Source organism: Epargyreus clarus, unplaced genomic scaffold (assembly GCF_041222505.1).
Source record: "Epargyreus clarus isolate Ecla_fem2 unplaced genomic scaffold, WU_Ecla_fem_2.2 ptg000034l, whole genome shotgun sequence".
Taxonomy (NCBI): Eukaryota; Metazoa; Arthropoda; class Insecta; order Lepidoptera; family Hesperiidae; genus Epargyreus; species Epargyreus clarus.
This window is the reverse complement of record NW_027332239.1, coordinates 6,465,791-6,479,189: the sequence shown is the minus strand read 5'-3', so window position 1 is coordinate 6,479,189 and position 13,399 is coordinate 6,465,791. Positions and strand designations below refer to the sequence as shown.

The following is a 13,399-nucleotide window of genomic DNA, read 5'->3' as shown; positions in this document are numbered from 1 at the left end:
GTGAAGTTAGTGAAAGCAAAATGATGAATACCGTTCTACGTGAAATTGTAGCAAGAGCATCGGCCGAGTCTAAACAACGAATGGTTAGTATAATTATAATTATTATCAACCAAGAACTAAGTTTCAATAAGTAGGAATCAGGGCATTATAATAACATTTATAAATATTAGAAATATTGCAACTATTCTAAACTGAATAGAAATAGAACGATTAAAATAAATAAATACATTAAGTAATCTATCTGTCTCTTCATTATGTAAATATTTTAAGTACCAAATTACCGAGGTATCTAAAATTACATAAGTAGGTAGGTACTCTAAAACCCCTATGCTTTAAAAGGCAGTTATTTTTAACTAAAAGTTATTTAGTCACCCACCAAAGTTAACTCACGGCGTATGTTCAAATTCCTACCTGAAAGTCTTATCAAACATTGAAAACAGAATTTTAACAGATCCAGCTATCACTCAAAAATGTACATTTTAGCATCTTAATCCTTTAATATCGTAATAATTATGATAAAATATCTGGAATACATTAAAAACCGCATCAAAATTGTTATAGATAATTAGTGACATTGAGCTAAGAAATTAAAAAAATAGCATATATTTTGGAAAATTATATCAATGGTCTGGAGAAACCTTATCTTTTGTAAATATACATTATTTATGATATGATGGTATAAGAATATTATATAAACTTTTTGACATTATGTAGTCAAATGTAAAAGACACGGAATATATCTCAAAAAGCAAAATCTCTGTTTACCACATGACAATCTTCGTAAAGTCATAAAATCGCGCCCTCTATGAAAGAAACAAAAACTTCAACTTGACATTGACAATTTGACACTTGAACTCAATAACAAAACGTAGCCCCAAAAAACACTTGTTGTATTATTTACACTTTTTATATTATAAAACTTACGAATTTGATCCCGTAATAAGTTGAATTATACAGTATATATGTGATATTTCATACAGAATATAGCAAACACTCAATTGAGGTTATGGTTCCAAGGTATTTTATTCAGATAGTGATGAGTTTATTTCGTAAATGCCTACTATAATCCATTTAGTTTTATTATCGTGTTTAATCTATGAAGCATTGCTGTTGGAATACGTGTGTCTTGCAACTGATTCTTACTGTTATTATCTAAAGGAATGCAAACAAATCTGTACGATAAATGAAGACTTAAATATAAATTGGGAAGTGTCTGTTGAGGATAAAGAGGATGATAAAATGGCAGGCGGTTCAGGATTGAATGGATTGTATCGGCCTAGAAGTGCTTTAGCTCGAGCCTTGTATGAGAAACAAAGAAATGACAGACAACTCCAACAATTTGATAAGAATGAGGTAAGAAACTTTATTTCATTTACAACAATGATGTATACCATATGTATGCATTTAAACTTTAAAAGGAACCATTGTCGTGGGCCCTTTTTGGCTATATTTAACTATCCTCATGGTAATCTTGAATTTTTTTGGATAAACCATGTATGAATTTTTAAGAATAACGAAAAAAATGATCATTCAAAGCTTAGACTTACTAGTTACATATACATTTCTACAAACTAATTACTCTTATAACATGAATAACTTGAAATAGTTTTAGAAAGCTATCAAAACATAGGAAATACTTTTAAAGCTTTATCCTTAAGACAAAAAGCTATGTAATAACAATAATTCAATTACACAGTGGTTCGGCTGGTATAGCCTCATACATAAACACCGAGATATAGACTAAATTCTGTTGACTGAGACATTAAGGTTTCTTCCGAGTTTAATTCTATGTGTCATGCCACACTAACATAATAATATGGAAAATGTATTGAAAGCATTGCTATTATCTATGTTTCTAATCCCTTTCAACCCTTTAAGATGTACTCTTAACTGTTTGGTATCTGCATTGTTGTGGTCTTTGGCAACTTTAAAAATAAAATATGGGTTACTTTTTTTTATTTTTGTTGTTTTTGTAATGGGAAATCTAAAGATACCTGACCTACTTGGAGAGAGATTTGTGGATGTGATTTCCACTCACTAAAGCCCACTCAGTGGCCACAGTAAGCATATAGGGAAGCTCCAGGATCTCCACATCGGTGCTACTCTCTATGTGATGTTGTTAGACTCTGCTCTAAGAAAAAAAGAAGTTATAACACAATACATTTTTCTTCTTGTAGACCTACTATAGAACAGTAGACTTATCTTCTCGTCTCCACCAATTAAAGCTTTTAACTTAAGTATAAATCTATAATTATCCACGCACAGAAACAACATTTGTTGAAACTAATGAGGGAACTTTTTCCATTCTATGCTACCTGTAGTATTTAACCTGTTCCAGTTATGTTCTTGATAGATTCAGATTTTATAGGCTTGAAAAGCATAAAATATATAATTGAATAAAAACCTTGACAATTTTAAGTCTTAGAGTGCTCTAAACACAGTTTGATATCTTATCTGTCTCAGTAAATCCGATGGCATTAGGCGTAGAAAGTTTATTCAAAGATAAAGTACATAAATACAGCTATATATATTATGTGACATTTATATTAAGTTTAAACACATATTTATTTAACATGCATATCTAATTATAGTTCTAATAAAACTGAATTACTGTTAGTACACCAAAATTGATGGCTTTTGATTGGTGGTAGAACCACACAGGTAAATAGTATAAATAAATTTAATAAGCCGTATTGATGAAGATTATATCATCATAATGGTATATTGTGTTTATAGAATTTTAAATTAATTAATGTACCTACTTACAAAAAAATACAAATTACCCTATAAGTTATATAAGACTTCTTAATTGATTTGAAATGTAGCAGGCACAAGGATATCAAATATTCAATATCTCTTAGCCAAAACTATGGAAACTAACAAAGCCACTTGCGCAAGAAAGCTTGTTTTTCATAGTGTATTTATAGTTGTGTATTAACATCCTTTCTTTCCCACTTAGGTACCTGCTTTGAGTACAGTTTGGTATGCCATAAACTTGTTATCTTAATATTATTATGATCATCATGAAATAAATTAAGTGATATCATTTAATATTAACAAAACAAAATCAAATGTGAGATTAATAAAGAAAATTATTATCATTGTTTCTAAATTTCACACTTTTTATAACATTTAACATGGTATTAATGAATGCCATGGATTAATAATTTCATGAATGGCAGAACTAAATACTTTATGTCTTTGATTAATTTCGATAGTTTGATATATGTGTGGGTACATAATTAAGTATATGTATTCTATGTGTGTATATATTGAATCAATTAGTAAACTATTTGACGAAAAAAATATTTTGTGATATTATCAGTTTTCTATATGTATGTCTCGTATGTATAATCCTGACTCCAATTTCAGATCTTCCCCAAGGCTAGAAATAGGATAGATAAAGTTCGTCCTTTATAAATATACAAGAAAAAGTAAATAAGAAAATAAATATGTCTATGTCAAGTGTCACTGTTCACTTTCATCTGCAAATAGAGCTGCGAACTAGGTATCATAACTAAAGCTCGGTCCCGCTTGATTACTCGTAGTTTTCCTCCCGAGGCAATCTACCTCCGCATCTCGGGGTTCATCCCAGGCGCACACGCAATCGCGGGCTCACGTGTGCCGCGGTAACGAGGATATATTTGCGTATGAAAAACACGAAATACCTCTGAATTGTGGAGGGAATAAGACATTCAACCCGCTCCTCCCACCGCACTACTCGCCCCCCTCGCGACCCTTTTAACTTTCATCTCTGTCGAGTGCTCGGTCCACATACTTTGTTCTATTTGATCAATGTTATTAAAATGTCGCGGGCTTGCCGGATTACAAACATCTGACTATCGTATAAGCCGCTCCTGAATAATAGACCGCTGAAATTGCGGTTCGCGTTCGCGAAATCGTATTAACTATTCGGGTTGCGAAGTTGAACAATAACCTCAAGTGGTTTTCTTGTTTCGTGGAACGTTTCGCATTTGTCCTGCATGACTTATATGATAGTACAGTGATCCCAACGTAACTTTAAATAGAATCGATTGAACAATAACATTTGCATATTTTTCAGTTTCACCCGACAGTACTTAGCGCGAATTAAATATTAACAATTACTTTAAATACTATATTTGTGTTGACGAACATTTGATTAGTTAAATAGCGTTTTATTAGTTAATAGCTATTATATCGTAGCTCTGATTTGACACCCACTAAAAACACCAGCAACACAAAACATGACTACATCTTTGAATTTGTCATTCATATCTCCTAATTGGGTTCCCTCAATGCAGTAAACATAATCTAGAACTTCATCAAAATGCCATATTCATAAAATGTAAGGTTTGCCACCTTTGCCACTCTTTGTTCACTTCTGCCTAATATACGGCAGAAAATAATATATAAAAATATAGTTAATATAGGTAGGTACCTACATGTTGTACTACATAATGTATTACGTACCTATCCAGTATCTAATATAGAGCTTAATCGCAGTTTCCGTCATTTAACTCTGGCCGCTATAATAAGCATAATTGTTTAATGCAGGTTGCAAAATTTTCCTTTCCGTTACTTGATTACTAAGTTCCAGGGTTAATTTCCTCCTTGTGACACTTGCCTAACTTAATTATTAATATTAAAGGTAACCTGTTTTTAAGATTGTAGAACTCCAAATTGTTAAAATGATCACCACCTCAAGTCTTTTTTAAGTCAAATGAATTGCCACCGAAAGCGCGTGGTTTGATACGCAAAATCATTTGATCCTTGGATGGTGGCGACCATCTCAATCCTCAGGAGTAGCAAGGCGTGTATGATTGGCTCCAGAGAGAATCCATGTTCTACAAATATAGAGACAGTGACCATTCCAGTTTGAAGGGTGTGGTAAGGGAGACATACTTTTCCAAGGCGTTCCAGTTTAGTCCTCAGGGGTAGAGGCGCATCTGTGGCCGACCTCAGGTAGGAATATTTTATCCTATCTGGGGTTGATTACAGATGTCCCTGGGCAGCAGTAACCACTTACCATCAGGTGAACTGCATGCTCGCCTGCTCTTCCTATATTATATTTAAAATTATATATGATCTACAATATCAAGGCTATGAGATATTAATTGGTCTGTGTAAATATAATAATCATGTGATCGTATCATGCTATTGTCACCTGAAAACGTTTACGTTACTGCCCATTACGTAAGAGACGAAGCCATTAAGGTAGGTACAGACTGTTGTAACGTAACATGCAATGTAACACGCAGTGAAAGAATTTACCGTCCACATTGTCGCAATGTATCATGAAATGTAACAGAATTCTCATAGTGTAGATGCTTTACGCGCACGAACAGTGCACACCACGCGCGCGAACAGAGCATCTCAATGCGTGCGCGCTGCAATCCGGCATTTGTCGGTTTGTTCAGATATCAACAATCATCGTTGCTAATATTTGGACGTCACGATCCATTATTTTCGGTGTTCTCGATAGTTCGCCGCGAGCATGCTGGAAACAGTAGGTATCCTTACCATGAGTTTATACGTTTTGACAAATATGACTGTTTTGGTATTTGATGACGTATTTACCCATACAAATTCCTATCAGCGCCCCTAGCGGGTTGAATCAAAACTATAGTGTCAGTAACGTAACATTAAATGTCTAAATTGACAAAATGGCGCTTTATGTTTTGTCTCTCTTTTTTGCGAACATGTGAGACAGACAGAAAGATTTGAGCACTTACTTATTGTTACGTTTACTCAGTCTACTGAAGCAAACGGAACAGAATATTGGATTGAGTAAACGTAACGTAAAATTGTGGGATGTTTTGAAAACTCATGGTAAGGGTATAGATGCCAGTGGGTACATGCTTAGTTCGTGCGCTATGTCCACTCCATACTCATGAAATGCTCTTTTCATGTTACCTTGCATGTTACGTTACAACAGTCTGTACCCACCTTTACACATTTCAACTGCGTAGGTATTTCTGCGCGTGACAATGACAACTTACCTAACCGTTTTTATTAACATTCGAGATATTTTTTACTATTCAATGGCTTGGAAAATCGATTTTCTTATTAAAACACAATTATATTCAATTAGGGCTCAAATTGTATTTTAAATGATACATTTTTTCAGCGATGTTATGTGTTAGATTAACTTTCACGTTGCGAAACAACTTTTTTATACTATTTTTTATGTCGCTTTTTGCTTTTATGTGATTTTAAACAAAAAAAAACGATCTCCCTAATTCTAGGTACCTCACATGAATGTATTTGGAAAGGTTGTAAGAATATTCGTGCTTCAAATGCAGCACACTCCTCGCTTTCTGTCGTATAGCAGTGAAATATAATATGACGTATTGATTTAAAGACGTGATACAGCACATGTATCTTTCTTCAAAGTCTACCTTTTCCCTCGTCTTCTTCAGATCGTCGGACCACCTCGTCGGAGTCCTGTATAATTCAAATAAAAAGTACCCACCTTTAGGGTCCTAAGGCATTGTTTGAACAGCTGATATCGAACGTCGTCTGCAGTTCGGATTTACCTGAAGATATCATCATCAGCCCATTGCAATTTGGCAGTAGTTGACCACTATGCTAAAACGTGTCCTAACACATATTTCCTTCGATTTTTTACCTTCGAAAAATCAAATGTCTTAAATTTAGAGCTGGATGGTCAGCATGAAACTATATTTACGATCTCACCTTCAGTGCTGACAGTATATGAACTTTCAAGTCCAAATCGCATATTAATTTCCAACTGCGTAGTTGCGTACATCGCCGCTGTCTCGTCCTCGTCACACGAGATCGAGCCGTCATCCGTAATCACTGCTATCCATTCTGTTAAAACCACCCGGGGTTAAATTAGTTAAGTAGACGTTTCCGCTAATCGGTGCGCTCGGTGCCGGGCGACCGTTCTAAATGGATTAATTTATACTTATGAGCGAGGACGATTTCGGTGTCACGCAAGGATAGGGTGATTGTGTTGTGATTGCCCGCACTTCCTACCAAGCCATCGTTTGCGATTGGTTCGGCCTCGCGACACCCAGGACTATTTAAATGACACCTGTTCTGATAGAAGTAATGACTGGATCAAAGGGCGACTGCATTGACGCACGTTACCAAGGTCCGCTTGGCATTGTTTGTTTATATGCAAGTACAAATGTTAGTTGAATTTTGCTGTCTATAGATATTCATCGTCCCTTATCAGAATACTAAAGAAAGGAAAGTCTGTCTAAATCTTAAATCTAGCCACCGAAGCTTCACCAATCCTGAGGATTATAATGATATACTGCTGTTTCACATTGTTATGGGGTAGAAATAAATGGAGGCGATAGCGATATTTCCGAAATCAAATAAGGTCTTTAACATCACATGTTCCAGCTTGCAATATGATTTCTAAAATGAACGAAGATACATAATTTACTAAAGATAAAGATAAGTTTAAAAATCTTGATAAATGTTCCTAGCATCAAATACAGTTACAATCTTAGCTATTGTCGTTGTAAATATGAAAGAGGAGCTGAAAGTATGACGTGATACAAGATGGTAGGTAAGTAGGTACCCGTTCGATAGAGGAGGCGCGATGTCCGCAAGAGAGCTAAGACACCTGAGTCGCGCTGGGCGCATCGCTCACTGCAATCTGTACATTATTTCTCCATTGTTCGCGTAACGAGCCCCCACCTTCCACCCCGGCCCCTGCCTACCCACACCGCCCCGGGCGGTGGGACCTCGCTCGCGCCTTTCTTTTATCATTCCTCTCTTTATTTCCGAATGCAAATAATCCTCCACACGTGTGAGAACCGAAACCATTGTTCTCGCCTCCCACCCCCACCGGGGACCTTGGTGACGCAATCTTTTTCTTCAGCATTTAGGTAAATGTACCCCTATCTAAGACTTATTATATACGTTACTCACGTATGTTTACTATCTACTTCCAGTCGTTCGGTATATATTTTCGCTATAAGTATGTTTTGTTTCAAAAATACATTTCAACTTCATTAAACCTGTATTAACAAGCGAGCTCGTAATGAAGTATAATCTAAGGAGGGAGATGGTCGTCGTAAATCAAGTACACTTCAGTAGATACGTAATTGACAGTTTTAATAAGCGATCCTCAATGAGGTATCGCGGTCGCGGGTGGAAGCGAGGCGCGGAACCAAGTGGAGGACAAACAACTCGTTACCGTCTCCGGACGGAAGGGTGGAACCGCGGCCAAGAAAAACGCTAAGTGGGAAATCAATACGTATTAGGCGTTATCGGACCGACCACCCGTCATACTATGATGGATGAACGCGCCCAAACTTTCCGCCGACTCTAATAATGACAATATACAAATTGACGTCCGCTGACGCTTCCGAAACGCGATAGCGTACCGCGTCGCCGTCGCCACTCACATTATGTAAACAAACATGAAAAAAACAGATCGGTCTACACCAATTTTTGTAATAGAAATCTCAATTACGGATATGTTTTTTTGCGGCTCATCTATCATACGACGTCTGGGTTAAGCGCGGGTAAACGTGTTCTGTATACTTCTAATGTTGAGATTTTTCTGAAGTATGTGTTACAGAATGTAGTTTTTAGGTGTGTATATACGACAATATTGCGCATACTACCAATAGTTATACAGCAACTTACTCCTCCGAACTCTACAGCTCACTGGTATTTAGTAAGATTTGAATTTTTTTACAGCTTTGACTATTTAGACATTGCGTATTAAAACTTATTTATCAGAAGATTCAATGGTAAAGAAAGTTTGAGAAATATATACATGCCTGAGCTCTTTCAAGTTTTCTCAAAGATGTCTTTAGTCTTCAACCAGAATTTGGCCACGGGCTGAATCCTCATTTTGTAAGGTGACCGCATAGAAGACAGCATTCATGATAATCCGTACTCAGTCTAGTAGTGTCTGCGTAAGACAATAGCGCGACAATAGGGTTGCCTATTGACGTGTGAAGACGAGAGCGTTATTAGAGGAGATCGACAGACGGGTACACGCCTCTACATATTGAAAATCATTCGGAATTTGCAAATAAATACATGCACGACGCTCCCCTCACGCCACCTCGCACATCACTACTCTAAAATTGAAATCGCATTTGCGGACTGACTGAGACTACTCTCTTTGATATTGGAACCAACCGTCAATATTACTTCTGTTTTCTAAGCTTCTCTATTTTTATTAGCGTCTAAGAGTAGTTTAATACAATCTTTGCAAACTACGATATTGGGTGTTTTGTTAGAAAGTTTCTCTATAATACAGTTAGGTTCACATTATTACTAATTTTAATACTTTGTCGCGTAAAAGAGATTAAAGGGAGTGCTAACATTATCAAGATTATCATACAAAAAGAGTTTTAGTTGGTACAACACCAATTGATATTGGTGAAAACTCTTGGAAGACACTTTTCCTACCCATGTTCAGTCGAATCATACTATTTAGAGTCAAATCAGTGTTTTTATAATAATGAAAAATTTTACTTCATTCAAGTATCAAAATAAATGCGCAATATGAGCTTTACCTAGTTTATTGTGGATAGCTTTCATGAATAATTTAGCATATTTCGCCAAAGTATCAAAATCAATAACATGCATCGCCTAATCGTACGAATCACTTATTTATTGAACTGTGTCAACCGACGACCTATATTGTGTTCAACCGCGAGTGGAAGAAAATACGTAACAGATAAGCAGGAATAGACAGCAACTCGACATACAAAACCCATTTGCACCAAACTCACCTGGGATTTTAATACTTTTGTCAGTACATATGAGTGACTGGAGGTCTTGTTGCTACTTATTTAACGCGTGTACATCATAGTGTTATCTTATGACTATATTATGTCGTCGTCGACCCTTTACTGTTCCATTGCTGGGCACGGGTGGACCCAGAAGGAAACGGTTCAAGCGTTGGCCAAATGCGTTTTGGTAGACTTCACATACCTTTATGATTTTTTTTAAATAGACCTCTCTGGTACCTCAGCAGGTTTCCTCACGATGTTTTTCTTCGCCGTTTAAACAAGTAATAAGTTATTTCTAATACGCAATAACATGCTATGTATTATGACTGAGGACATAATATAATCAATGATATAACCGAAAAATATTTTTGTAGAAGTGTCATTTATTTTTAAAATAATTTTAAGTTTAGCCTGTAGCAGTGTTAAGTTTAGCTATCTACCTATACTGTCACAATTTATGACAAATTGTAAAGACGTTTGCTTTTAAGTAATCTAAGCTAATACCTAGTTAGTTGCCAAGAATTTTAATGCGGCACTTCTTGGTGTATAGTCTTACATGGGATTAAGCCGGGGGTATGGAAGCACGGAGTATGGGGGGTGTATTTATGTCACCTCCGGGACGCGGAGGCTCGCCCCTCCCAATTATACCGCAGTAAAAGTCATAAAAAGACACCCGAAGTTTTTACACGAACCTAGAAGAGGCTCACGAAATTAAGAGGGGCGCCGAAATGTGAGATGAACATGAATTTTTTATAAGAGCAGATGATGGTGGCCCGTTTATGATGTCTTATGGCGGATAATGCCCGCGCCGCACGCTCGGCTTGAATGAATCATTGATGAGCACCTTTATTGCCACCACGAGCCATCAAATAATTAATTACTCTGCTTCAAGCCGCTGAAACTATTTTCGGTACTAACATCCCAGTGGTAATTTCGGGCGACGAATTGGCTAATGGCATAGATCCTACTCGTATTATTTCTTATGTTTAACAATTACCTATAATACAATACGGTTTACTTTTGTAATGTATAATACATTTACAAGTAACTAATTACCTACCCTGTTTCAATCCACCTTAAATGTTTTAGTACTGGGATCCCAATAGCAACTGACATGGTCGATGACAGACATCTCTTTAACATTATAGAATTTTACCGTGGAATAATTAAGTATTTAAATTGTAATTCAAATTCATATACGGACATAAACACAATCTCATTACTTTGGGAGTGTTTTTTACGAAAAAAACATTACGCTTTAGGAAATTCTTTATTGGATATACAAAAGCATTAAGTCCTGAATTGAGTTCATAAACAAATTCTATTATTCTAGCCATTAAAGTAACAAAGGACTATTTAAGCTTTATTAAATTTCATGCGTATAATATAACCGAATAATAAAAACATAACGTAATTACGCATTGTTCCAGATTAACTAATCCCGGGTGTAAATAAACGCAATGGTACTTTTTCAGCGCGGAGCCATAAATATTACTTTTATTTAAAGCGATTTATGTTCTCGAAAGCAGGTCGAAAACGAGCCGAGAGCTGGTTAACGCAAACCGTTTTCGTTTTGTTCACGCTTGTATGAAACAATACATTCTCACGTTTAATTTCTTTTGGGCCTCAATTGATTCTTTTACGAGTGTGTTTATTGACCGCTCGCGAAATTCGAAATGCCACTCGAAAATTCGCAATGATTATGACAAAAGCAAGAATAGGTATGTTTACCTTCACGTCGTATTTTCTGTCATTTGGATTGTGTAATGTCCTGGATCAACTTGACCAAATTTCCTTGTATTTGTATTTGGTTAGACCATATTTATCTAACCAAATAAAAACACAAGGATAAGGATAGGTTATTAATTCAAGAATTGTACCATTCTATTATTACTTACACATTATACTTACTCCATAAGATTGAGTTACTTGACATTGTCGGTACCTACTTGTAGAGGAAAATGTATTTAATGTTTAATTCATAAAAATTCACCATCTCGACGCCAGCGCATTGTTAGCCGACATCTTATTAATATCTGTCATAGTTCTTTGAAAAGTTTATCATCTACAAAAATAAAATTATGACGTCTGTCTGTTCTTTTGCAATATTTAATTTTCCTTAATTCATTTCATTTTATGTATGACATTAAAATTGAAAACTCTGTTTTTTTTAATTTCTGGATATGGCCGAATTAATGTCATTTCCGAGACTTTCACGGTCAAATTACTTTACATCGCTTACTATACATTAGCTACTTAATGTAGAGGGAAGAGGGGATAAAGTAAAAAATATAGAAACAGCACCTTTACCTACAGATATTTATTAAAATGCCTGGATAACGCAGCACTGAAGAACCCGCTCCGGCAAGTAGGTCGTTACGCGGTATCTCTCGTGTAGTCACGTCGTAAAGTTCCAACGGAAGTTAGGTGTCACTGCAGTAGTGCCCTTGTCCAGGGTGCGTGCGTGCCTAGCTGCCCGCTCCCGGCTAATATGATTATGACAACGCTACGTGCCCGGGAATCCTCGCACAAATATTCATTAATCTTTCACGGTCCGACGTCCGCCGCGATGGAGATTTAATCAGATTAAGGATCATCTTTTTGCGGGAAAAGTCATGCCCCTTTGTTGCTAGTCGGCCGTCGCTCGCACTTTTGTGCTGAATTTATGACGGACGATGTTTGCTCTGAATGTAAATTATGTTGGATATTTTGGCAAAGTAAGTCTTAGAGTAATCGGTATTGGTGGGATCGTTTAGTGAAGGCGATGCGTTAACGGGTGAGCGTTGCATCTGTGCTCGCAGTCCGCAGCCGGCGCCGGGGCGACTGTTGGTCTTGAACCGCGCGACCTCGCCACGCAGTCTACTCCATCGGAACTCCCTAGTCTGGTTCGCTTTGCCGACCGTTACCTTGCTCACGTCGCTAAGTACATGCCATGTCGTAAGGGGGAATTGATAATGTTACACATTATATTGTAATCTAACCCGTAAAAACAATCATCTCATACAAATAAACGAAAATGTTAGTATCGTTCTATGATTTGAACACATTTATTTTTCTTTTTATAAAAAGAACAATAATGCTGTTTTTATGATATAATATGTACCTAAGTTCTAAAATTTTATAAAAATTACTACAAGCAATTCACTATAAAAAAATAGCTTTATTCAAAGTCATTTTAAATCACATTCTGAACCGTTTTGAATTCGATTTTATACGTAGCTTTATAAAGCTTAACATTTGTAATTTTTACGCCAAAATATTTAAAGATTTTGCATAGAAATCGATAAGCCGTGCGGAGAGACCGACGGAGTCCCGCGGAGACGCTCGTTACCCACAAAGAGATATAGATATGCGTGAATTTTGTTAAAATGTTAACACTTAAATAGCCACTCGGAGAGCAGTTTGATTCATAGATAGGCCGCAGAAAAATCAAATAAAAAGTAGAATTAAGCGCGGCGAAACGCGCGTAAAATTATTTTACCATTGTATGCAAATCGATGCCGCTGTGATTATTTTATTTCCTAAGAGTCTCGGAATATAAATCTTGGCAAAAAAACGAGCCCGTCCGCCAGGGTATCTTAGTTGATTCGTATATATTTATTTAAGGAGCTGTTAACGCTTCTTATTTAAACAATACTTGACATATCTGATGGTGAAATGTTTTACAGTGTCGTGAGGTAAGC

At 36.3% G+C, this 13,399-nt stretch overlaps 1 protein-coding gene across 3 annotated transcripts in view; it reads left to right on the top strand.

Moving 5' to 3' along the window:
* The window catches only part of LOC140755745 (protein-L-histidine N-pros-methyltransferase), a 79,603-nt gene that overhangs the window by 902 nt on the left and 65,302 nt on the right, over window positions 1-13,399 (top strand). The window contains exons 1-2 of one of the 3 annotated variants that reach the window (XM_073091056.1): window positions 842-1,017; window positions 1,159-1,353. The exons of 1 other annotated variant lie outside the window; for it this stretch is intronic. In XM_073091056.1, the coding sequence (XP_072947157.1) occupies window positions 1,240-1,353 (114 nt within the window). In that variant the 5' untranslated portion in view covers window positions 842-1,017; window positions 1,159-1,239. One more of the 3 variants, XM_073091054.1, reaches the window with a different exon arrangement.